General features: G+C 43.2%; 1 protein-coding gene across 2 annotated transcripts; it reads left to right on the plus strand.

The window, feature by feature from the left end:
• Positions 1–617: 617 nt before the first annotated feature.
• thumpd3 (THUMP domain containing 3) lies at positions 618–23,263 on the plus strand. Of its 2 annotated transcripts, XM_060835750.1 has the most exons (10): positions 618–681; positions 2,409–2,677; positions 3,271–3,348; positions 5,727–6,275; positions 12,828–12,958; positions 14,988–15,057; positions 17,970–18,085; positions 19,421–19,528; positions 20,677–20,800; positions 21,470–23,263. In XM_060835750.1, exons 2-10 carry the CDS (start codon positions 2,411–2,413, stop codon positions 21,650–21,652), a joined length of 1,626 nt encoding a protein of 541 aa, XP_060691733.1. In that variant the 5' UTR covers positions 618–681; positions 2,409–2,410; the 3' UTR covers positions 21,653–23,263. The 2 variants fall into 2 exon arrangements, with proteins under 2 accessions (XP_060691733.1, XP_060691732.1); XM_060835749.1 differs by lacking the exon at positions 618–681 and having other exon boundaries at positions 1,898–2,677.
• The last annotated feature ends 237 nt before the right edge of the window (positions 23,264–23,500 follow it).

Below are 23,500 nucleotides of genomic sequence, written 5' to 3' on the forward strand. Positions count from 1 at the left end.
AGTGAGTGACCCCCTAACCCCTGGGACAGTGAGTGACCCCCTAACCCCGGGAACAGTGAGTGACCCTCTCACTCCAGGACAGTGAGTGACCCCCTAACCCCTGGGACAGTGAGTGACCCCCTAACCCCTGGGGACAGTGAGTGACCCTCTAACCCCTGGGACAGTGAGTGACCCCCTAACCCCGGGAACAGTGAGTGACCCCCTAACCCCGGGAACAGTGAGTGACCCTCTCACTCCAGGACAGTGAGTGACCCCCTAACCCCTGGGACAGTGAGTGACCCCCTAACCCCGGGAACAGTGAGTGACCCTCTCACTCCAGGACAGTGAGTGACCCCTAACCCCCGGAGACAGTGATTGACCCCCTAACCCACAGGGACAGTGAGTGACCCCCTAGTCCCTGGGACAGTGAGTGACTCCTAACCCCCGGGGACAATGTGATCCCCCAACCCCCAGGAAAGAGTGACCCCCTAACCCCCGGGGACAGTATGACCCCTAAACTCCAGGACAGACTGACCCCTAACCCCAGGGGCAGTGAATGACCCATAACCCCCGGGGATGGCTCGTGACCCCTGGCAGAAAGGAGCAGTGCGCAGGCGCGTATCTCGCCGTGCGCGTTCTCGTGACGTTGTTTCCGGCGGAAGTGTCAGGGTCTCCAGATAGAGAGAGGGAGAGAGTGAGGAGGTGAGAGGGAAAACAGTCATATTTATTGGTGGGAGTGCAGAGGAGAGATACTGGGGAAGCAGAGAGGAGGGGTTGGGGAGGAGAGAGAGATGGAGATGGGGAGAGATGGGGATGGGGAGAGAGGGAGAGGGAGAGGGAGAGGGGGATAGGGGAGAGGGGGAGAGGGAGAGGGAGAGGGAGAGGGAGAGGGAGAGGGAGAGGGGGATGGGGATGGGGATGGGGATGGGGATGGGGATGGGGATGGGGATGGGGAGAGGGGGATGGGGGGAGAGGGGGATGGGGAGAGAGGGAGAGGGAGAGGGAGAGGGAGAGGGGAGATGGGGATGGGGGGGAGAGGGGGAGAGGGATGGGGAGAGAGGGGGATGGGGAGAGAGGGGGATGGGGAGAGAGGGGAGGGAGAGGGAGAGGGAGAGGGGGATGGGGATGGGGAGAGGGGGAGAGGGATGGGGAGAGAGGGGGATGGGGAGAGAGAGGGAGAGGGAGGGGAGAGAGAGGGATGGGGAGAGAGGGGGATGGGGAGAGAGGGAGAGGGAGAGGGAGAGAGGGATGGGGAGAGAGGGGGATGGGGAGAGAGGGAGAGGGAGAGGGAGAGAGGGATGGGGAGAGAGGGGGATGGGGAGAGAGGGAGAGGGAGAGGGAGAGAGGGATGGGGAGAGAGGGGGATGGGGAGAGAGGGAGAGGGAGAGGGGGATGGGGATGGGGATGGGGAGAGGGGGAGAGGGATGGGGAGAGAGGGGGATGGGGAGAGAGGGGGATGGGGAGAGAGGGAGAGGGAGAGGGAGAGGGAGAGGGGGATGGGGATGGGGAGAGGGGGAGAGGGATGGGGAGAGAGGGGGATGGGGGAGAGAGGGAGAGGGAGAGGGAGAGAGAGGGATGGGGAGAGAGGGAGAGGGAGAGGGAGAGGGGGATGGGGATGGGGAGAGGGGGAGAGGAGAGAGGGGGATGGAGAGAGGGGGATGGGGAGAGAGGGGGATGGGGAGAGAGGGGGATGGGGAGAGAGGGGGATGGGGAGAGAGGGAGAGGGAGAGGGATGGGGGGAGAGGGGGATGGGGGGAGAGGGGGATGGGGGGAGAGGGGGATGGGGAGAGAGGGAGAGGGGGAGGGGGATGGGGAGAGAGGGGGATGGGGAGAGAGGGGGATGGGGATGGGGAGAGAGGGAGAGGGGGATGGGGAGAGAGGGAGAGGGAGAGATGATGAGGAGGCGGGTGATGGTGGGTGTTGAGAGCAGGTTAAAGCGTGAAGGAGAGAGGTGTGTGTGTGTGTGTGGTGACCTGTGCTGATTTCATCTCCAACATATTTTGATTATTTGCCTGTTTTCCAATCTTGTCCATTTCTGTGTGAAAGTTCCCATCAGCAGCATTGATCATTGGCAGCCAGAGACAGAAAGGCCGCCAGCAGGGAAGTGGGAAGGAGTTACTGAATTATCACTGGAAAGTTTGATTAAGTATAACTAGTACTGTTCTTCCAAGTACAGTCTTTCTTTCGGCAGGTGATTCTTTTCTGATTGGTAACTTACTTCAAAGCCAAGCTGTCACCTGTATCACACTCACCACTGTCAGAGTAATGTTCCAGTTCTGAGGGAATGCTGCTCTGTTGCCACTGCTCTACGTGGCAATTGTGGAAAACTGAGCATAGCATTAATTAATTGGTTGTAAAACATTTAGGTTCGACATGAGATTGTGAAAATTGCTCTGTAAATGATTAGCCTCCGTTTTTAAATCTCGAAGCGATGCCTGTCCTCAGTGGAGATGCAGACAGACCAATTGCAGCTGAAGTTATGACTGAAGTGGAACAAGATCCTTTTGGAAATGGAGACCTGGGAATGAAGCAACGTGATCGTTCACGGGAAAATTGGGTCACCATTGGAGCAACAGTTCCCACCGGCTTTGAGAACACTGCTGCTGAGGAGGTCTTGGAAAAAATTGGATCTGAGTCCAGGATCAGCAAGGATCGAGGAAAGATCTACTTTGAGGTCTCCACAGATAATCTTTTTCAGGTTGGTCTACGTTGTTCTGAATATATGCTTTTCCATTCCATGCATGTAAAAGCAGTGCTCCCCTGACTAGCATCCCATCCAACATGAGTGAGTGCTAAATCCAATTCCACTGCACTGTGGTCTTTATGGATCTGCTTGATTGGTAACATTTTTGCGTCTGAATCAACACTATGTGGATTTGAGGCACATTGTCAAGAAGTTGAATATACAATCTAACTGACCCCATAGTGCCGTACTGAAAGAATGCTGCACTGTTGGAGGTGCCATTTGGGATAACTGTCCACTCCAGTGGCACAATTTGAAGACCAGGATGATGGAGGATATTCTCCTGGTTTTTAAAAATATTTATCTCTTAATCATTTATCCCATTACTGTTTATGGATTGTGGAATCATTCTGTGCAACACGTGCTGCATTTTCTACATAACAACAGTTCTTCAAAAACAGTTTCTTTGGATGCAGGGTGACTTTGGCTCAGAGCAAAGTTCTTACTGAATACGCCACCAGTAAGACCACTGAAAATTATATTCTCATAACTCCTCCTTCAACTACTAATTCATGGAAATTTCATATACATATTTTTCTCTATTTCAGATTCATCTTTTGAGATCTGTCGATAATCTATTTGTTGTTATCCAAGAGTTTCCCTATTACCAGTTTGGTGAAACTAAGGTAGGTGTGTAATTGGGAATAAACTAAATGTGAATGTGAATTAAAGGACTTGTTAAAGAAAAACTAACTTAAGTGCTGGACTTCACTTTTTGATCCTGACATTACCATCTTGTGAATTTGCTACTATCGTGAACCTGTTGCTGTCCCCACTTCTACCGAGAAATACATTAGGCCCCTTCTCTGCTGAGCACAACTTGTGACAGTAATCCAAACCATTTTATAATGTAGGCCAGCAATTATCACAAGAGGCATTACTTCTTGAATCATGCAGTGACTCTCCAACTAGATGATCTAACCACCCTGCGACAGTAGCTACTGAAAGTCCCCTCCGCTGTGCCCTGAAGTACAATCGCCCCTCCCCCCAAAATAAAATCCACCAGCACCAATTTCTGTCCCACCAGTAGCTGGTGAAGTCCCTGCAGCCCCCATATAAGCTTGATTCTGGTAGATTTATGATTGGAGGGGAAACTAATAACAATAGGGGCACAGTATAGAGGAAAGTGCAATTACACAAACAGTTGATGGCAATGAGGGGAGGACGATAAATGAAAATAAGATACTAGAAGATAGAGGTTAGGAAGATGATCAATATTACATGAAGGGGGAAGGGAAAAAGGGTCAGTGTGTCAAGGGGAACCCAATGTCAGCTTGAGTTGTGGCATTTGACAAAGACGAAGAGAGAGAGAGAGAGGACAGATGGGGCAGCTTGAACAGAGATTGAAGGGCAGCAGCTTGAATGAAATGGTGCAGCTTCATCTGAATTGGAGATGGGAATGACTGCAGGTTGAGTTGAGTGAGAAGGGAAGAGGCTAAAGAGGACCAAAATAATTAAGAGCATAGGAAAAGAAGAAGAGGTGGATAAGGAAAAGCAATGTTTCTGAGGCGTTGAGTAACTCTGAAATGAGACAGGAGTGGAATGAATATTAGAGAGCTTGATTATCATGTTAAGATTTGGTGAATTGATGAAATGTAAAAATGATTACATTCAAATCAAATTTTAAAAATGCAAAAATTCTAACTTGCCAGTATCCCTTTAAGAAATGCACCATCAAATTTGTACCTTTCACACTGATAATTCATTCTTCCACCTTCCTAATTTTATTCATTCTAATCTCCAATCTAAGTCATAGTATTTTCTGTCTCCTTCCAGCTTAAGGTGCAAACCCAATCTATTTGTTTATTATCCAGGCTAATAATAAGCTGTGATTTTTCAAACTGTAGAGTGTTTTATGACACACCTGGTCTGCCTTGGTGAGTTTCTGGATGACCCAGTGTGTTGTGTCTCCTTACTCATCACAACTCCTTTCTCAAAGCCTCTGGTATTTGCTGGCACACTGACCTGCCCTCAGTATTTCGCCCAAGTTGCCACTCCTCATCTGTGGACTTACGGAGGGCATTAAGATGAGACCAACCCTGTCATAGAAAGTCAATTTTCAGTGATTGGTTATAGGAATTCCATCTCCTGTTAGTTTACAGGGCAGCAGAAACATGAGTAGGAACATTTTTTGCCTATCCCGTATTGCTATTGAGATGGTTCCTTCTAGAACCGTTGCAGTCCATTTGATGTAGATGAACTTACAATGCCAATTTGGAAAAGAGTTCCAGGAGTTTGAACCAGTGACACTGAATCAACGACAATTTATTTCCAAGTCAGAATGGTGAGTAGTTTTGAGGGCAACTTGCAGATGGTGGGTGTTCCTATGGATCTACTGCCCTTGTCCTTCTAGATGGATGTGATCAGGGATATGGAAGGTGCTGTCTAAGGAGCTTTGGTGAATTTCTGCTGTGTATCTTGTAGATGCTGCTTTTGGCTGCTGCTTGGAATGATAGGTAGAGGGAGTGAATGTTTGTGGTTGTGTTGCCAGCGAAGCATGCTGCTTTGTCCTGGCTGTTACCTAGCTTGACCTGCACTCTTTGAAAAGAAGTAATCATTTCTTTCCATTTGCTTGATTAATCATTTGGTATATTAATTAGTCCTCCATAATTGATTCACGGGAATACAAGCCTGGTCCATGTAACCTTTTGTCAGAATGTAACACTTCTATCGATCATTCTGATTAATCTGTGTGGCATTGTTCCAAGGCCAGTATATCCTCCCCGCTGTGCAGTGCCCAGTATTAAATGAGGTGTTCCAGTGAGTCTCACCAGAACAGTATACAGCTCGAACAAACTTGTATTATTCCAAGTTAATTAAAGGCAACCTCCTGCTAGCATCTCCCTGCTCTTAGTCAACATAGTGCCCAACTGAAGGCCTAGAGAGGGTTTTAATATCTCATCCGAGACATGTTACTTCTGATGTGCAGCACCCTTTCAATATTGCGGTAGCGTATCTGCTTGGATTTTATTCCTGTCTTGAAGTGTGCCATTTTCTTCAACAGGAAAGTGTACTGGAGGACTTCAGACAGTTGGCTCCCCAGCTGCTTTGGGACTGTCCCCTTAAAGTTTGGGAATTGAACAACAGTCTGAAGAAAAAGAAGGGCCAACGTAGGAAAGGCAGCCGAGGATGTGGCTTAGGTCCAGAAGCATCATGTGAAACTGGTAAAATTAAAGTTGGCCAACGGGAGCCTGCTCCCTCTGACCAATCAGCTACTAATGATGCAGCACATCTTGGGACAGGATTGCCTATTATCCACTCTGGGGCAAGTGGCGATCAGCCTGATGAAATCGAGGAGTCCAGCGATGCAGTCGCTCCTGGGGTGGTGCTAAGTGACCAAGCAAAGATTTCACCTGAGGGGCTTCTATCCGACAATGACAGTCATCCAGCAGCGAGTGAGGATGAAGAAAAGGGACTGCGTCGCTTCCGAGTCACCTGCAACAGAAGTGGGGAGAAGCACAACTTCACCTCAATGGAGGCAGCCAGAGAATTTGGTGGAGCAGTGCAGGATTTCTTCAAGTGGAAGGCCGACATGACCAAATTTGATGTGGAGGTATGTAATTTCTTTAATTTTCCCACCATGAATTTCTTCCCTCCCCTCCTGAAGCTGTCAGCTGCTTTGAATTATTGTGTTGTGGGGCCAGGCTGCGAGAATCAGACGGTACATGACTGCAGGCATCCTTACAGGCTGGCTTTATCTTCTCTAAGATCCACACAAGCACACCCTGAGCTCCCAGTTCCCTTGCCACTTTGAAACTGTCTCATGGTTGCACCCGTTTCAGTGGGACAGATCACAGAACGAAAGGGAGCAAGTGGCAGTGCAATGTCTGAAAGTTCCAGGTGATTCATCTAAAAGTACGGTCAGCCAGATGCTGAGATATCACAGGCTAGAGAGCAGGGCTGATGAGCTATTCAGTAAGCTTCAGCTTTACAGGAGTGGTTGTATTTCTGGAAGTCACAACTTAAGTGAAACAATGATCTGCATGGGATTAACTGATGTGTTTTTTTTAATTCATTTGTTCGAGTGTGGGTAGTATTTATTGCCTGTCCCTAATAGATGACTGGCTTCCAAGGGTCATTCCAGAGGGCAGTTAAGAGTCGACCATCCTGCTGTCTGAAGTCATGTGTAGGTCAGATCGGGTAACATTTCCTTCCCTAAAGGGCATTAATGAACTGGATGGGTTTTTTGCAGCAATCGACAATGGTCGCCATTAGGTTAGCTTTTGCTACCAGATTTTCATTGATTCAGATTTGCCATAGTGGGATACCAATCAAATGTCCCAGAGTATTGGCTGGGTCTCTGGATTACTGGTCCAGTGACAATACCACTACATCACTGCTGCTCATTAAAGATAGAATTAGGTTCTATTGTGCCTGCATTTGTGGAGAAAAGACATTAGACTCTATAAGTTGAAACAGTTTTCATGGCTAGATTTAAAATAGCCATGATAGCTATGGATGTGGAGTTGTTGAGTATATTCATGATAGAGACTGATCGAATTTGGATGTGGAGTCATTGACTATATTCATGATAGAGACTGATCGAATTCTTTTGGTGAATAAAATGACCGTCAAAATACATTGTTAGCTTGCTTTTCAAAATGTAACTTTCTACATGCTCACTGCCAATTCTGCTTCCCACTTCCTTTATTCTCTTGGTCGCTGCCGATCTTCTCTCCTCCACGACAGTCCATTCATTAGTAGAGCACATGGCTCGGCACGGCCATATTGCTCAAGCTGTCACTTATTCCTGACTGTGTTGTGACCTGTACCAGATAGCATCTCTGTGAGAGGCCGTTGCACCCCTTCTTGCAGGCCATCACCATCTCCATGATCTGCTCAGATATAATGGAACTACTCATCTTGGCCGGCTGCGAGGTCTTGATATTCCTCTGGTTCCTCCAGGCTGGTGAGGTGTCGGATGTGCTGTGCTTGGGACCTCACTCTCTACTGCCTGAATTCACCAACTTGTGAAGTGAGTTCCAGTCTGTCATCATTCTGCAGCCTCAAAATAGGCTATATTCTTATCAAATCATGTTCTGTGGTCTGGCCTCCCAGGGCTGAGTGACCATCAGTCTCCACCCTTCAATCTAAATCTTGTCTGGATGGGTGCTCCCAACAATTTTCAAGAATGTTGTTCCCATCAGGATTGGCTTAATTGACACTCTTATCAGTTATCTTTACCATTTACTCCCTTCACCACCAATCCACAGCAGCGTCTACAAGATGTATTGCAGTAACAGCAACTTACAACTCATGATGTCCACTATCGAGAAGGACAAGGGCAGCAGGCACATGGGGACACCTCCAAACTGCTCATTTTTTCTGTCTCTGATCTGTCAGTAGGTCAAAATCTTAGAACTCCCTTCCTAACAATACTGTGAGTGTCCGTACAATAAAGGGCTTGAACTCTCAACATCATCTCCAAAGCAACTAGGAATTGACAATAAATTCATGCTTAGCCAGCAATGCCCACCTCCATTAATTAATATATTTTTAGAAAGTCAATAACCAAAGAGTTTGAGGACAAGAGAACCTGGAAATTTTCTTAAAAAGTTTAATAAGGCAGTCACACACAGAGGTTATTATACAATCTTGAATGGGATAGGAAGTACTAGTGTTGGATTAACAGATAAAAATAGAAAACCGGGTGTAGAAACAATCAGGTCGTTTTCAGGTTGGCAGGAAGTAATTTGCTGAATACACAAGGATTAGTGTATTTGCACACTGTCTCAATGAGTTAAAGAAGTGACTGTATTCATTGCATTCACTGATGGTATGCTGTCAGGTGATAAAGTAAGCCAAGAAGCAGATGCAAAAAGGCAGAAGGAGATGTAGACAATTTGTATCTCTGGGAAAAATATTTTTTTCAATGGTGAAAGACTGGAACATGTTAGCATTCAGCAGAACTCGGATGATTTTCAGCACAAATCAGAGAAGGTTTACATACTGGTGTGGCAAGCTATTAAGAAGACAATTAGTAAATTCGACTTTAAAATAAAAAGGTTGAAGTGTAAAATTGAAGAAATCATTCTGATTTAACAGAGAGATGGTGAGACAACACTTGGAGGATTGTCTACCACCTTCTTATCTGAGGGAAGTATACATATATTGGAATATCGTAAAATTTCATGAGATACAATTTCATTCAGAGGATCTATTAGGAGAGGGGATTTCACTGAAGCATAAAATTCTTAAGGAACTTAACAAGACAGATGCTAAGAGGATGATTCCTCAGGCTGCAGAGTCTAAAACTTTAGATCACAGTCTCTGGATAATTGTTGGCAATGGAGTCTGAGATGAGAAATTTCTTCTTTTCAAAGGGTAAAACATCTTTGGAATTCTGCACCCCAGATAGCTGTGGATGTGGAGCTGTTGAGCATATTCACGATAGAGACTGATCGATTTTTTTTTTTGGCTTACAAATGAAGGATAAGGAGTAGTGAGAGAAGGTGGCTTCATGATCTGGTTGAATGGCAAAGCAAGCTCAAACATCCAATTAAAAAGGCATATTAATTAAGTGCATTCCTTCCTCCAACCCACGCATCCATGTACTGCACAACTTATTGGGAAGTGCTTTCTAATCTCAAAAGTAATGAACAGTAACTAAAGAATATTAATTCATGTTCACAATTCAATCATTGCCTGCTGAACTTCAGATAACATCCATTATAAATCTCCTCATGTTCTGTTCTTATAAGTTGCTACTTCTTTCTATTATAAAATTGGTAAATTAAAGCCACTGTCTTCAGCTCTCACCCAAACCTCACAGCCTCATCACCAAATCTGCCATCTTTTCTGACCATTTTCTCAGTCTGAACCAAATTATTTGCATCCTTGGTGTGCCATGAGACCCTGAGCTGAGCTTCCCACAGCATATCCTCTCCAACTTGTAGTCCACCACCTTCCTAAGATATTCAGCTCTGATGTATTTGCTGCTGAGACACTTATCTGTGCCTTTCCTAATCATTAGATTGCATTATTCCAGTGTTTTCCTGGTTGACCTTATACTTTCCAAATCTGAACTGCCCCCAAAGCTCTGTTACCCCAACCTAATTCCCACTATTACTTATCACCTCTTTGCTTGTTCAGCTACAGACACACAGATCTAAAACTCTTATTCTCAGGTTCAATATTCTCCATAGCTTTCTGTAATACTCTTCACATTTACTCCATTCTAAGATATACGCATTTGTGTAACTCAGTCTCTTCGTCCCACCATTAGCTACCTTACCTTATGCTGTTAAGACCCTGAGTTTTGGTATTCTGACTTAATTTATGAAAAGCTAACCAGGTCTGTCATCAAGTTTGTTGTCACAAACCAAAATTTGATCCTATTACAGTTCAGTCTGTTTCAGTCAAATTAAGACATTCCTTAAAACCTAGCAATTTGACCAAACATTTTGGTATTTGTCCTAACATATTGTCTTTTGTCTCTGTGATATAATTTCTGTTTGTTTCAGTGTTGAAGTGCCTTGGGCAGTGTTAAAAGGTACTGTATAAGTGCAAGTTGATATTGAAGTGTTGTCAGCCGAGGGTCCAGTAAACTCTCTCTCGATTCCGATCTCATACTCTAAACAATATGTTTTCCTCTGACAGTCTTTGAAGGATTGTTTAACAGCTAACCTTGATGAGAGTACACTGTTGACCATGGACATTGAATCAACGCTAAGCTACAGTAACGTCAGAAAATTTGAAACCACAGTTTTAGTTTGAGAAAGCCAGATTTGCACAGCACCGAGATCATTAACCCCCATTCCAACAGTTGAGCTGTTCGGGTCACTGTGTAAAAATTAGCATTTGAAACACCTTCATTGAGAATATTTCTGCAGAATCTGAAAGCCTGCCACTTCTTGAGGTAGTGCTATGATATGGAAGTCCAGGGTGGTACTCAATTTGATTGAAAGAGACTGAACTGTAATAGGATCAAATTTTTGTGTGTGACAATGGACTTGATGACAGATTTAGGTTAGCTTTTCATAAGTAAAGTGATTTCTTGGAGGTAGTCTGTTGCAATAGACAGCATCCTGTCGTCGAGCAGGAATCTCAAGGTTCAAGCTCCAATCAGGACGTGATGGCCAAGGAAGGTGTGATTGCAATGTAGCAAAAGACTTCAAAATATGTAAATCCTTCCAGTCGTATAATGACAGATCGGAGCAATGGGGGGGGGGGGGGGTCTCTTGGTCACCCAGAACCTGCAGAAGGCAACAGCGCGTCAAAGCAAATTGCCCTGTCTAACCATGAACCAACATAGGGCAGTCTGTGATCTCACCGTTCTGTTAGCTGGAGAGAGAGAGACTTCCCACTCCCCCTTCCACCCAGATCTGTCAGAGATGTGATGGACAGCCAAGAAACTCCTGGTTGTTGAGCCATTGAGATTTTCTTTAACAAGTAATATATTTCTGTCTTTGGAGAGAAGAATAATTAATTATGGGGTTACAAGTTACACTGGTAGATGCGTACTGAGGTAGTGAGATAGTCTGATAGCACGAAAACAGACTCTTTAGTTCAACCAGTCTGTACCAATTACGATTCCAAACTAAACTAGTCCCACCTGCCTGCGCTTGGCCCATATTCTTCCAAACATATTTTATTCACGTGCTTATCCAAATCTCCTTTCAATATTGTAACTGTACCCACATCCGCCACTTCCTCTGGAAGTTCATTCCACACACAAACCGCTCGTCATGTTTAAACCTTTCTCCTCTCACCTTAAAAATATGCACCCTTGTCTTAAAATCCCCCATCCTGATGAAAAGACACCTGCCATTCACCTTATCTATAATCTTCATGATATTATTAACCTCTATGAAGTCACCCCTCAACCTTCTACTGTCCTACTGAAAAAGGTCACAGTGAGAAAAGCCAAGTGGCTCAGTGGATAACACTGTTACCTCACAGCACCAGAACCCGGGTTCAATTCCAGGCTTGGGCGACTGTATGGAGTTTGCACATTCTCTCTGTGTTGAAAATGTGTTGCTGGAAAAGCGCAGCAGGTCAGGCAGCATCCAAGGAAAAGGAAATTCGACATTTCAGACATAAGCCCTATTCATTCCTGATGAAGGGCTTATGCCCGAAACGTCGAATTTCCTGTTCCTTGGATGCTGCCTGACCTGCTGCGCTTTTCCAGCAACACATTTTCAGCTCTGATCTCCAGCATCTGCTGTCCTCACTTTCTCCCATTCTCTCTGTGTCTATGGTTTCCACTGGGCACTCTGGCTTCCTTCCACAATCCAAAGAGGTGCAGGTTAGGTGAATTGGCCATGCTAAATTGCCCATAGTGTAGGTGAGGTGTATTAGTCAGGGGTAAATGTCAAATAATAGAGTTGGGGAATAGGTCTGGGAGGGTTACAGTTCAGAGGGTCGGTGTGGACTTGTTGGGCCAAATGGCCTGTAGGGATTCTATGATTCTATCCAGCCTCTCCTTATAACTCAAACCCTCCATTCCCAGCATCCTGGTAAATATCTTTTTTGAAAACACTTTAGCTTAATATCCTTCCTATTACAGGGTGCCCAGATACTCAATGGGATCCCTGTGTTTGTGGGAGAGGATGAATATTCTCTGGAGTGCAGCAGGCGAAGGCTAAATTGTGAACATGGGATGAATAAATATCCTTGAGTTTCTGCTCCTTAGCTTTGGGAATAAGAAGCACTTCCCAATAAATGGTACATGTGAGTTTGGATTTGAGGAAAGAACGTACTCAATTAGATAATTGCCTTTTTATTTCATGTCAGTGTTCTAAAATGTGAGTATATTATAATCTAATCTTAAACTTCAAGATCAATAATGTAAAAATGTGATGAAATACAACGAATCATCTATCTGATGTTAAACTAAATTTGTCTACAGTTGATGTATTAAATCTATGCATTGGTGTAACACAGTGAAATATTATGGGCAGAAGGCACATCGACAGGATGTTTCTTTGGGGACAGCAGGTGGCTGTTGGTGTCGATGGTGTCATTTACTTCATTTGGAAATAACCATGGTAACGGTGAGGTGTACTTTGCAGTCTGTGGGAGGTGAATGACGCTGCTGTGCTCTCATCATTAACTATCTTGTTTCTGTCCTGTGCAGTCTATTTACACATCATTTACTTTGCAGATCCTACTTAACATTCATGATAATGAAGTAGTGGTTGCTATAGCCCTGACAGAGGAAAGTCTGCACAAGCGAAACATAACACACTTTGGGCCTACAACTCTTCGATCTACTTTAGCTTATGGGATGTTAAGGTATGATTCACGTTAGCTGTGTAGCAATGCCCATGGGAGAAATTGCCACTTATATGAGATACTGTAGGCTTCCCACTTCCTTTGGATCTCTACCTCATGTCGATGCTTAAGTGTGTGTAGGAGGGAAATTGGTGTGTGACAATATTGTAAATGAAATGTATTTAGACAGTCTGTCATGCTGTGCTGTTTCAGTCATCCAATTAGTCTGACTCTTGTATTTTCTTCATAACAATTTTCCTTTGTAAAATTGATTTTGCATTCATTCCATTTGGTTAGAAATCACCATTGAGTCTGTATTTGGGTAACCTCTTCTGGTTGTGATAGTTACAGGAGAAATATGCATGTTTTTGCAAAACATGTCCTTAATCTGATTGACCCCTCCACCCTTCCAACAAAAAATGGTGAGCTTGTGGATTTCTTTATCTCTACAATCCAGACGATCTAATCAGCTACCTCAAATTTTGGATCGTCAGTCTGCAGCAATCACCTAAAGAGACCAATAGTTTATAAAGATTAATTTAAATTCTGAATGACCAGCTGTTCTACATGGCCACTGGGTGAAACTTTATCTAAAGCTCGCCCAGCGTTATAACTGAACTTAGATGTTTCTTCTTTCTCTCGACCTTTCATGTTGTCTTCAGGTTCCCTTTGTCCAGTAGACCCACCTCCTGCTTCCTCTGTCCTCTTCCCTCTGAACTGCTGACCATCCAGTTTCACCTGCGTTTAGCTGATCTTGTTAACAGTTCACTCTCTCTACATCTGTTTTCTCTCCCTCTCCTTTAAATTTGCCAATATCACCTCTTTCTCAACAAACAACCCATGAGCATCCCCAGTTTTAATTGCTTCATCACAGGTGGCTGTGCTTTCAGCTCTTGAGCCTTAAATCCTGGATTTACCATCCACCCACCTCTCTGCTTCTCTATTCGGCTTCTGCCTTCTCGACAGTCCTCAAAATCTACCCAGCTGTTAGTCAACTGATCTAATGACTACTTATGTGGCCGAGTCATAATTTGTTGAATAATGTTCCTCTGAAGCTCCTTGGGACAGTTGATTACATTAAAGGCGCTATATAAATATAAGCAGTTGTGATTTGTGCATTCTTTAACGCTTTTTAATTTAGCGATTTTTGAGAAGATTTGTAGCTCAAGTTGATGATAAGTCTGTAAGTTAGCTCGCTGAACTGGAAGGTTTGTTTTCAGACACTTCGTCACCATGACTAGGTAACGTCATCAGTGAGAGTCACTGGTGAAGTGCTGGTGGTATGTCCCGCCTCTCTATTTATAGGTCTTGGTTTCTTAAGGTGGGTGATGCCATTTCCGGTTCTTTTTTTCAAGGGAAGATAGATAGATGGAATCTACATCGATATGTTTATTGATGGAGTACTGGTTAGAATGCCATGTCTCTAAGAATTCATCCATCTATCCACCCAAACTCTGGGTCTGCTATGTAGATGACACCTTTGTCATCACAAAACGGAATAAATTAGAGGAAACATTAATATACCACCAGCACTCCACCGAAGACACTCTGATGATGTAACCTAATAAGGTGACAAAACGTCTGAAAACAAACCTTCAAACTCAGTGAGCTAATTTACATACTTATTTATTTCTTTCAAATTTTGAATCATCTGTCTGCAGTAATCACTGTGTGGAGACCAATAATTTATAAAAATACATTTAAATTCTGAATGACCAATTGAGAAGATCACACAACAACATTTTAAGGTTCAAGACCTTTACTGTAGTAAGTGAGCTTATTATTCCCTCAATTTTGTTTTAGCAGATTATCTCATTTGAAAGACAGAAACCTCTGATAATGCACCTACAACACCAAACACTGACATAACATTATGACACGTCCCTGTTGATCCTATCATACCCCATTTAAAACTCTGCTTAGATTTCTGAGAGGCTTTGTATGTAATCATAGATCCTTATTTAAACATGAACTCACTGCTCTAGCCTTATGCTGGAGTAAATTTCTAATCTTCGTGATTCTTAATTTTCCATTTAATTCTGTATTACAGGCTTTGTAAACCTCAGCCAACTGACATTGTCGTTGATCCAATGTGTGGAACTGGAGCAATACCGATCGAGGTAAGGTATTGATGAGAACAAATCTCCTGAAAAGCAATGTGGTCTCACCAATCTACACATTGTATGCATTGAATCACACTCAAAATAACAAATTTGAAGTCTATCACAGGTATTTTCTCTGGTTCAGTTCTATCAGTTATTTTTGGAAACTGATTCTATAACCCTTACATTTGAGATTTGATAAGATGAATGGTGGTTGTCTTTTCCCTAGAATGGGGGATTTCAAGGCTAGGGGGCATATTTTTGAGGCCAGAGGAGAAAGATTTAAAAAAGATGTGAGGCACTTTTTTTTTACACAGAGCATTTGTGTGTGGAATGAACTTCGAGAAGAAGTGGTGGATGCAGGTACAAGTTACAATGTTTTAAAAGACATTTAGATAAGTACACAAATAGGAAATACATGGAGGGATATGGGCCAAGTGCAGGCAGGCAGGACTAAGTTTACTTTGGGATCATGGTCAGCATGGACTGGTCAGACTGAAGGGTCTGTTTCCGTGCTGTATGACAATGACTTGCGCTACCTAACACTTAAGCAATCTTCTACTGATCTCTCCTTCAGCAATTTTTCCCTTGTCTCAATGTCTCTGTCATTCACTTTGTTTCTTCATTCCCACATGAGTCATTTTTCTTCCCTTCATCTTGATTTCTCTCTCTCTCTCTCTCTCTCTCTCTCTCTCTCTCTCTCTCTCTCTCCTGTGTGTGTGACTGTAGCTCAGTTAGTAGCACTTTCATTCCTGAGTCAACTCGAATAGGAAGTCGATGCTTTGATTAGTGTTCCGACACTGATCACCTTGTGGATAGCATGTAGGGGAGGAGCAGAACTAAGGGACACATCTTGAGAATAAGGGGATCTCCTTTTTCACTTTGGAATGAATGATTTTTTTTCTTCTGGGGCCTGTGGGATGTGGTATTCTCTTGCCTCGAAAACAGGAGGCTGGATCATTGAGTAGATTGAAGGAGGATTTAGATACATTTTAGATTGATTAGGGGGCTGTAGATTATGGCAGACTGACAGGAGAGTGGAGCTCAGACCACAGCCATGATTTTTATTAATTGGCACAGCAGACTTGAAGGGCCGAATGGGCTACTTCTATATTCCTGACACCCACCTTTACTATATTGTTGCTTACAACTGTACCCTCTTGTCATGATGCCAGCATTATTTATTGTTATATATTTTGCACTTCGAATCTGGACAGACGTGGCACTCAGCTATGACCCACGTATACTGCACTGAACAGTACAGACTGAGAGGTTGCCACGTACCGCGGATAACGTGTGTGACGTTAGCTCATCTCGGGTGTGTTGATGGTAGGTGTGTTAGTAAAGGGATAATTAGCTAGGATTCTCCCTCTCCGTCACCCCGGCCCTCCCTCACACCCCCACCCTCCTTTACTGCAGTACCCAGACACCCCATCACAATGTGGTGAGTGCAGCATTGTTTCGGAGGACTTATGGTTTGGGAATTTGTTTGGCTCTTGGATTTTGTTCATTATTTCTGGGATTGTTGTAGGCTGATTAATAGATTTTGATTGCAATGATTATGCAATTGTGTTATTATTGTAACATGCAAATCACAAAATGGTAAGAGTGAACTAGAAGCTGTGTTTTCACCTGGATTTACTAGGATTTACTGAAACATTGATTTAAACTTTGTAGCATGCAGCAACCAAAATAAGACCTCAAGTCTCAAAACTCAACTTGGCTATTACCCAATTAATGGTGGAATTTAGGTACAATTCCAACCTATAGTTTCTGACTCTGAGTTCTGAACTCTGCTCCACGGAACCTTGGAGTTGATTTCCCATACTGTCTTCCATCCTCCAAGTTTGTGGTGTGACAGTTTTGCTGATCATTTAGATTCTTTCATCTATAATATTGACTACTCCTCTGAAGCAATTAGGTCTCAGCTTGCCTCCTTATCAGAAGTGGCTTCCCTGTTCCTTGTTACATTTAGCATTGACTGTCTGTTTGAAGATGCAGCATTCCTGAGATTAACTCCTTCAATTGCAGGGCAATCATTTGTCTTTTGCCATAAGGCAGCCAGTTCTCAAGCAAATGTCAAAGTAGTTTTGTTAAGTGGCTTCAACTCCTCCTCCTCCTCCCAGATATGGCTCATTACTTTCAATTCCTAGAAAGGTTTGTCCTTGTCTCTTAATAGTTTATTCTAGACAAAGTTGTTGTTTCTTCTTTCACTCTATGAACAGTCATTAAAGTTCTGAAGTTTACATTGTTACAGTCGGTTGAGTCAGTGGGTGAGTTAGAGGACAGAACTCTGGGCTGGTGGAATTGTGGCCTAGCGTGAGTTGGCACCTTCACTGGGCAGAGGTGGCACAGACATAAATAACACTCAAAATTCATGACCACTTACTTCATCCCTTCAGATAAATTCACACTTTGATGCATTAATGTTCTTGCTAAGTCACTTTTTTTGAGTTGGATTCAGAGACAATAGATTAAACGCTGCCACTGAAAATGGCCCTGATGAGATTGGACTGTCTGTGTAATGACACACTATCACAGCTGAATAAGAAAAGCTGGATGGAGCAGTCGATTTCTTTTCTTGTCAGTCATTTTTCTTGTAGATGTCCCAAGTAGTAGTAATTTTGAAAATCCTAACTATGTGACTTGGCTGGTGTCCAGAGTGGTGCTGCTGAGAGTCTGGTCACTCCAGACTTTCTTTGCTGCCTCTTCAACACACATCGCTACATTCCATTTACTGGTGATAAATGGGTCAGCCGAGCAGAGACGCAGATCTGGCTGCACTGTGGTCAAAACGTTTTCCAAACAGTCAAGGGTTCTCTTAATTACTTCCACCTGTATGAAACACAGTAGCACTTTGCAGAAGGAGTATGTTTTGTTCACGATGCCTTAATCTGTGGACTTTATATCTAATTTATATACCCCTCCAGGGAGCATTAGAGTTCTCACAGTGTTACTTTCTTGCTGGAGATAACAACATACTTGCAGTAAACAGATCTGTGAATAACATCAACTCTCTACAGAAGAAGAGACTGGAGAAGGGAAGGTAAGGATTCATCCTGTTGCACGCAGTAATGACTGAATTCTACCTTTCTCTGAGTAAATAGGGGATTAGTTATGAATGTACAACTGGGACAGTAGTCCACCTTCAAAACTCTTCTTGCAGAATTAAGTTTTTCCAACTCTTAATTTTTCGGTAAGCTCCAACTCGCCTGAACATATTGCCAGACGTGTACATTTTTTGTAATTGATGTTAATGATCATTATCCAGGAGCTGTCATCCTCAGGTAAACAGAATCTCAGTTGGGATGACCTGCGGAATGGCCATGTAACCTGCTGAAACCTGTTCTCCAGTCTCTTTCGTGATGGCTATCTCTTTGGGTGAAAAGTATGGGGTGCACATGTAACTGTACCTGTCCCATGTCAGGGTATTTAGGAAAACAAGGTGTCTGGGTTAATGCTTACCCTGCTTGCAAGTTGAAGTTTTGTATCAGAAAAGCAGAAGGTTCCTGGAAAATTAACAGTGATTGAACATCAAAAGTCAGAAATTGTAATTATTTTTCATTTTAAAAAGAAAATGTCACTTAAATACCCAAAACGTAGGAAATCACCAAGGATGAAAAGAGAAAATTAACCCCCACGTGTGTACACGCGCACACGCACACACACACGTACGCACACACGTACACACACACACACGTACACACACACACACGTACACACACACACGTACACACACACACACACCCCTACCTCATCACCACCCCAGGACCATAAGGATGATTGATAAATATTGGCCTAGCCAACAACATCTACGTTCCACGAACAAATTGAAAATGATCAACTGTAGCAGAATTAATTGGGCGGGGATAAGATTGATAGATAAATGCTTGTTGCCTTCCACTATTCTGTTGCTTGAGTACTTTGTCTTTGCACAGTTTCCTAGTATTGTTTCTCAGCATCCCCTATAAAGGTTCACTTGGCAAAGCTAATTGATTACTAGGCCACGCAGACCAGCTGATTCCCAGGTTTACTTCCAGACCTCTGTCAAGTTAGCCAGTCTCAGCTGGGATGATGGCCGAGGTCTAAGGCACTAGGCCTAATCGGAAAGGAACATCAATCCAGGTTCCCATTTCTGATGCCTGTCCAATGATTTCCTTAACTAAGTATCCTGCAATTATTTACTGTCTGGGCTCCCACTTAAAGGTGTATCCTTGGTCTGGTATTCTGGGACACCTGGCAACTGTGGGAATAAGACAGCATGCTCAGGGTGAGAGTAGGGGCTGGTGAAAGATAAAGACCTGATTGTGATGGAGGCTAACCTGGGGCTTCAGTTAACATCCATTCCTTTACTGAATTGTGTTTTATTCCACATTTTCAGGGTTACCTGGGGCATGCCACTGGATGTTGTACAGTGGGACATCTGTAACCTTCCACTGAAGACCAGTTCTGTAGATGTAATTATATCAGATATGCCTTTTGGAAAGAGGTAAGTCATTCTGATTGTGAAATTAATTTATTTATTATAAACAGAGCAACAAATCAGCTGTCTGTTTATGGGACTTTCTGGATTGCAAATGTGGTTGCCTTGTGCTTACTTAATAATGCCATGTAGTAAGCTGGTATACTCTGGAGTTGTCCTTCTATGGTATTCTGCATGTTGTTTTCCACAAAAAGTACCTAATTCATGACATATATAAAAATATATTACAAGATATTTCAACTTGACAATTCTAGCAAGTGCAACAAAATTCAACTAATAAAGTACCTTTCATGACCACCAACACTTTACAGGCAATGCAGTGCTTGAAGTGTAGTTATTGTTGTAAGGTAGAATACACTACAGCCAATTTGTGCACAGCAACCTCCCAAAAAGAGCATGTGCGAATGCTTGGATATTTCGGGATATTGATTGAAGGATAAATACGGGCCAGAAAATCAAGAGGAGCTCCCCAGATTATCTTCAGAATTGTCTCGGGAATGTTCATATCCACTTTGGGGAACAAACAGTGGCCCTAGCCTGTGCAACACTCCCTCAGTACACCACTGAGGTGTCAGTCTTGGTGTTGTGCTCAAGTCTTGAAATAGGAAACAAGTTCACAACCATCCAACTCGGAGACAACAGTGCTACCAACTGAGCTATGCTGACTAGCAGAGGAATACTCTGCTGCTGGCAGTGAACTCATTACCTTGCCAAGTAGGCACTTTGAGCATTGCCATTCCTTAGTGATCCAGAGCTGGACTCTGATTTCCATTTCTATTCAGGAAGGTTGCTAGTCCTTCTGTTAACCTTTCTTTTTATTAATCAGGGCTTAACTGGCTGATTAGGTGCTGATTAGCCCATCCCTGATCATGTTTTACATGGCTGTTGCTGTTTAATTATATCCGCTAGCTTCTACCCAAGCTGTTGCATCGGAGGTGGAAGATTTTATGACTGATTAACTGGCCACAGGTCACTGATTTGGCTCTGGTCTGTGCTAGTTGATCGTGGGGTTGTACAGCGATAATACATGGTCTAAGAAGAGAACAAGTAGCCAGTGTCCTTGTTGTGACTTCTGTTGTTTTTGGGGTAGGTTAGAATGCAGTCTTAAAGTGCAGAAAATATTGATTTTTTAAAATATATGTTGAAAAACCTAGGATAGGCTCGAGAAGGAAAAACTGGGACCTGTATCCAGCCTGTCTACAGGAAATGGGGCGTGTGTGCAGGCCAGAGACTGGCAGAGCAGCCCTCCTAACACAGGACAAGAAATGCTTTGTAAAGGTAAAATGATGCCTGTATTGCTGGGATTATCCTGTTACTCTAAGACGTGGAGCTACCGATTAAATCGTTTCAAATGCTTGTATTCCATGTTACACAATAACCTTTGTACTGTCGTCTGCCAAGATGGTCGTATTGACAAATGAGTGCACACTACAGAGATATCCCATCAGCTGTTTGTGAATGTAAACAGGGATGTCAGACTGAGGTTACCAACAGTGTTTATACTGAGGCAGTTTTGTGTTTCAGTCCTAACTCACTGAGATAATTCCACTATCTAGCATAAAATTTACAGAGCAATTTACACCTCCCACAAACACTCCATTCCCTAGACTGGTCATCCTAGGAGTGCACCCTAGAAAGTCGAGGGGAGGGGGGGGGGGGGGGGGGGGGGGGGGGGGGGGGTTGGGGCGGGTCGTGTGGCATGGTCAGTAATGATAAAGGTGTGTTTGCCTATTAATAGTCTGCCAGGATCTATTATCTACGATCTTAGTATGGTGTCAGAGGGTACCTGGAAACCCATGGAACCATATTCCAATACACAGTAGTATCCCTCCAAGCTGAGGCAGATTTGGACACTGTTCTGGTTTTAATCACAGATTCTGAAATTGTAATTTGTTGAGAGCCTGTGACCTGCAGAACTTAAAACTGGTGTTTGTTTTCTTGCTGCAGGCCATGTCAAGAATGGGGCACCTCTGGAGGAAGTCGCACACTGTCTGGGTGAATGTCGGAGGACTCCATGCTGCTGTATACCTGCTGAAACGCACCAGTCTTTCTCTTGACAGATTATTTCAGAGACCCCAAGATTCTGCTACTAGTGAAGAAATTCCTTGTAAAACAGGGGCAAAAGAATAAATGGAGCTTGAAGCTCACAAGGGAAAACATTTTGTTTGGGCTAAAAATGAGCCTGGCTGCAAAAGAAGGGGACATGTTGCTGTCAGTTTTACATCCAGGAAATCATAGTGAGGAGGAGAGATGTACCCTCATGCCAGTTAATATCAGGTAGCATTTTCAAATTTCTGAAGCCTTGTTTACTTGACTGAAGGATGCAGCATTTAAAAAAGGCAAATACCTGTGAGAATTCACATAGGGAGAGAGAGAAATTTGCACAAATGACCATCTCTTTAACACTGGATATCAACCTTTACCTCTAGGAACCAAATGAGAGCACCTCCGAGTTCGCTTGCGTGGTGTTTTGAAATAGATCTGTTGCTGGACTTAGACCATTTTTCCACACATTGGTTGTGAATGTTAGTCAGATGAACAGGGCTAAGGAATAATATAGGACACTAACAATGGGGAAAACCTTTCCTTCAAGTGCACTACAACCAACAGACTGCAAACATTCTGAACTTCAGTTCAAGAATTTCCTGTTCTGTCTGTGTTTAAAACTAAAGAACGCTTGTTGAAAGTTCACAGCCAGTGTCAAATATTTAAATTTTTGGGGGTGGATTTGTGGTATTATAATAAGAGGCTAAAAGGTAAATGTTTATTCTCCTCCTCTTCTATATGTTTAGTCTCACCTCTGCTAAATGATTGGTTCTCTTCCTTCATGGTTGAAGTTTTCAGCAAGATTTCTTTTCCCTATCTGCCATGACCACTTTAAAGTAATGGGCTTTAATATCTTGCTTTATAAATGCATTGCACTGTAATGCGAGGCAATAATGTTCCCAGTTCAGTGCCTGGATGCTGGTTTTAATAGTTGCCTTCATTGCCTCTGGATTATAGAGGTAATGGAAGATTAGTCACCATTACCACTGCTCGTCAGAGCAAGTGTAGGACTGTTGGTTGATGTTTCTCCATGATTAAATTGTTAATGTTTCAGGAGAATAGAACTATATTTGATTTGAGATTCACCATTTTCTAGTGTAGAGTGAAACTCACTAGCCTTTAGAGTTATATTCACATTCTAGCATTTATCTGGTGCTTTAACATATGAAAATGAAAACTCTCTTACCACTTCACACTGTTTATAGTGCAGTGACTGCTATTGTAGACACCTTCAATTTGGGGTATCTGCTGTTGTTTGCTGTGTAATGGGAAGCAGACTGACGACTGGGATACCTTCAGTTTGATGATTGAAGACTGACCTAATTGTCCTTACCGCAGTTGCATTAAGATTAAAATACAGTTAGCAGAAATACACAGGCCTGGCAGCACCTTATAGAAAGGGAAGCTATTAATGATTCAAGCCAAACCTTTTCCACTATTGTTTGTGTCTCAACAGATGCTGCCTGACATATGAGAGAAATTCCAGCATTTCCTGTTTTTATTTCAGATTTCTAGTGTCTGCAGTTTTTTTTTGGTTTTGTATCATTAAATGTAACATCGGTGACATTAAACTGAAGAGTTTTCCCAGTGCTTTGATGCTCTGAGAGGTGTCCGTGGGATTGCAGCTGAACTCACATGAAAAATTTTGTTATATTAGAAAATTATTTAAATTTTACAATAAAGTTTTGATCTGATTCCAAGGTGTTTGACCATTTTATTCAGGGATACTGTCCCTGACAATACTCCTCAGCAAGAATCAAATATCAAACTTAAAGTAAGACAAATTTAGAGGTGGTGAATGTTTTGAACTGGGCTGCTGAGTGGGGAGAGATCTGGATAGGTATCTAGAGGCAAACTTGAAAGAGAAACATAAAGTGGTACTGGTAGTTTTGATATTTCCAGCACACACTGAAGTGAGAATGATCAAAATGA

Source organism: Hemiscyllium ocellatum, chromosome 14 (genome assembly GCF_020745735.1).
Source record: "Hemiscyllium ocellatum isolate sHemOce1 chromosome 14, sHemOce1.pat.X.cur, whole genome shotgun sequence".
NCBI classification, from domain to species: domain Eukaryota; kingdom Metazoa; phylum Chordata; class Chondrichthyes; order Orectolobiformes; family Hemiscylliidae; genus Hemiscyllium; species Hemiscyllium ocellatum.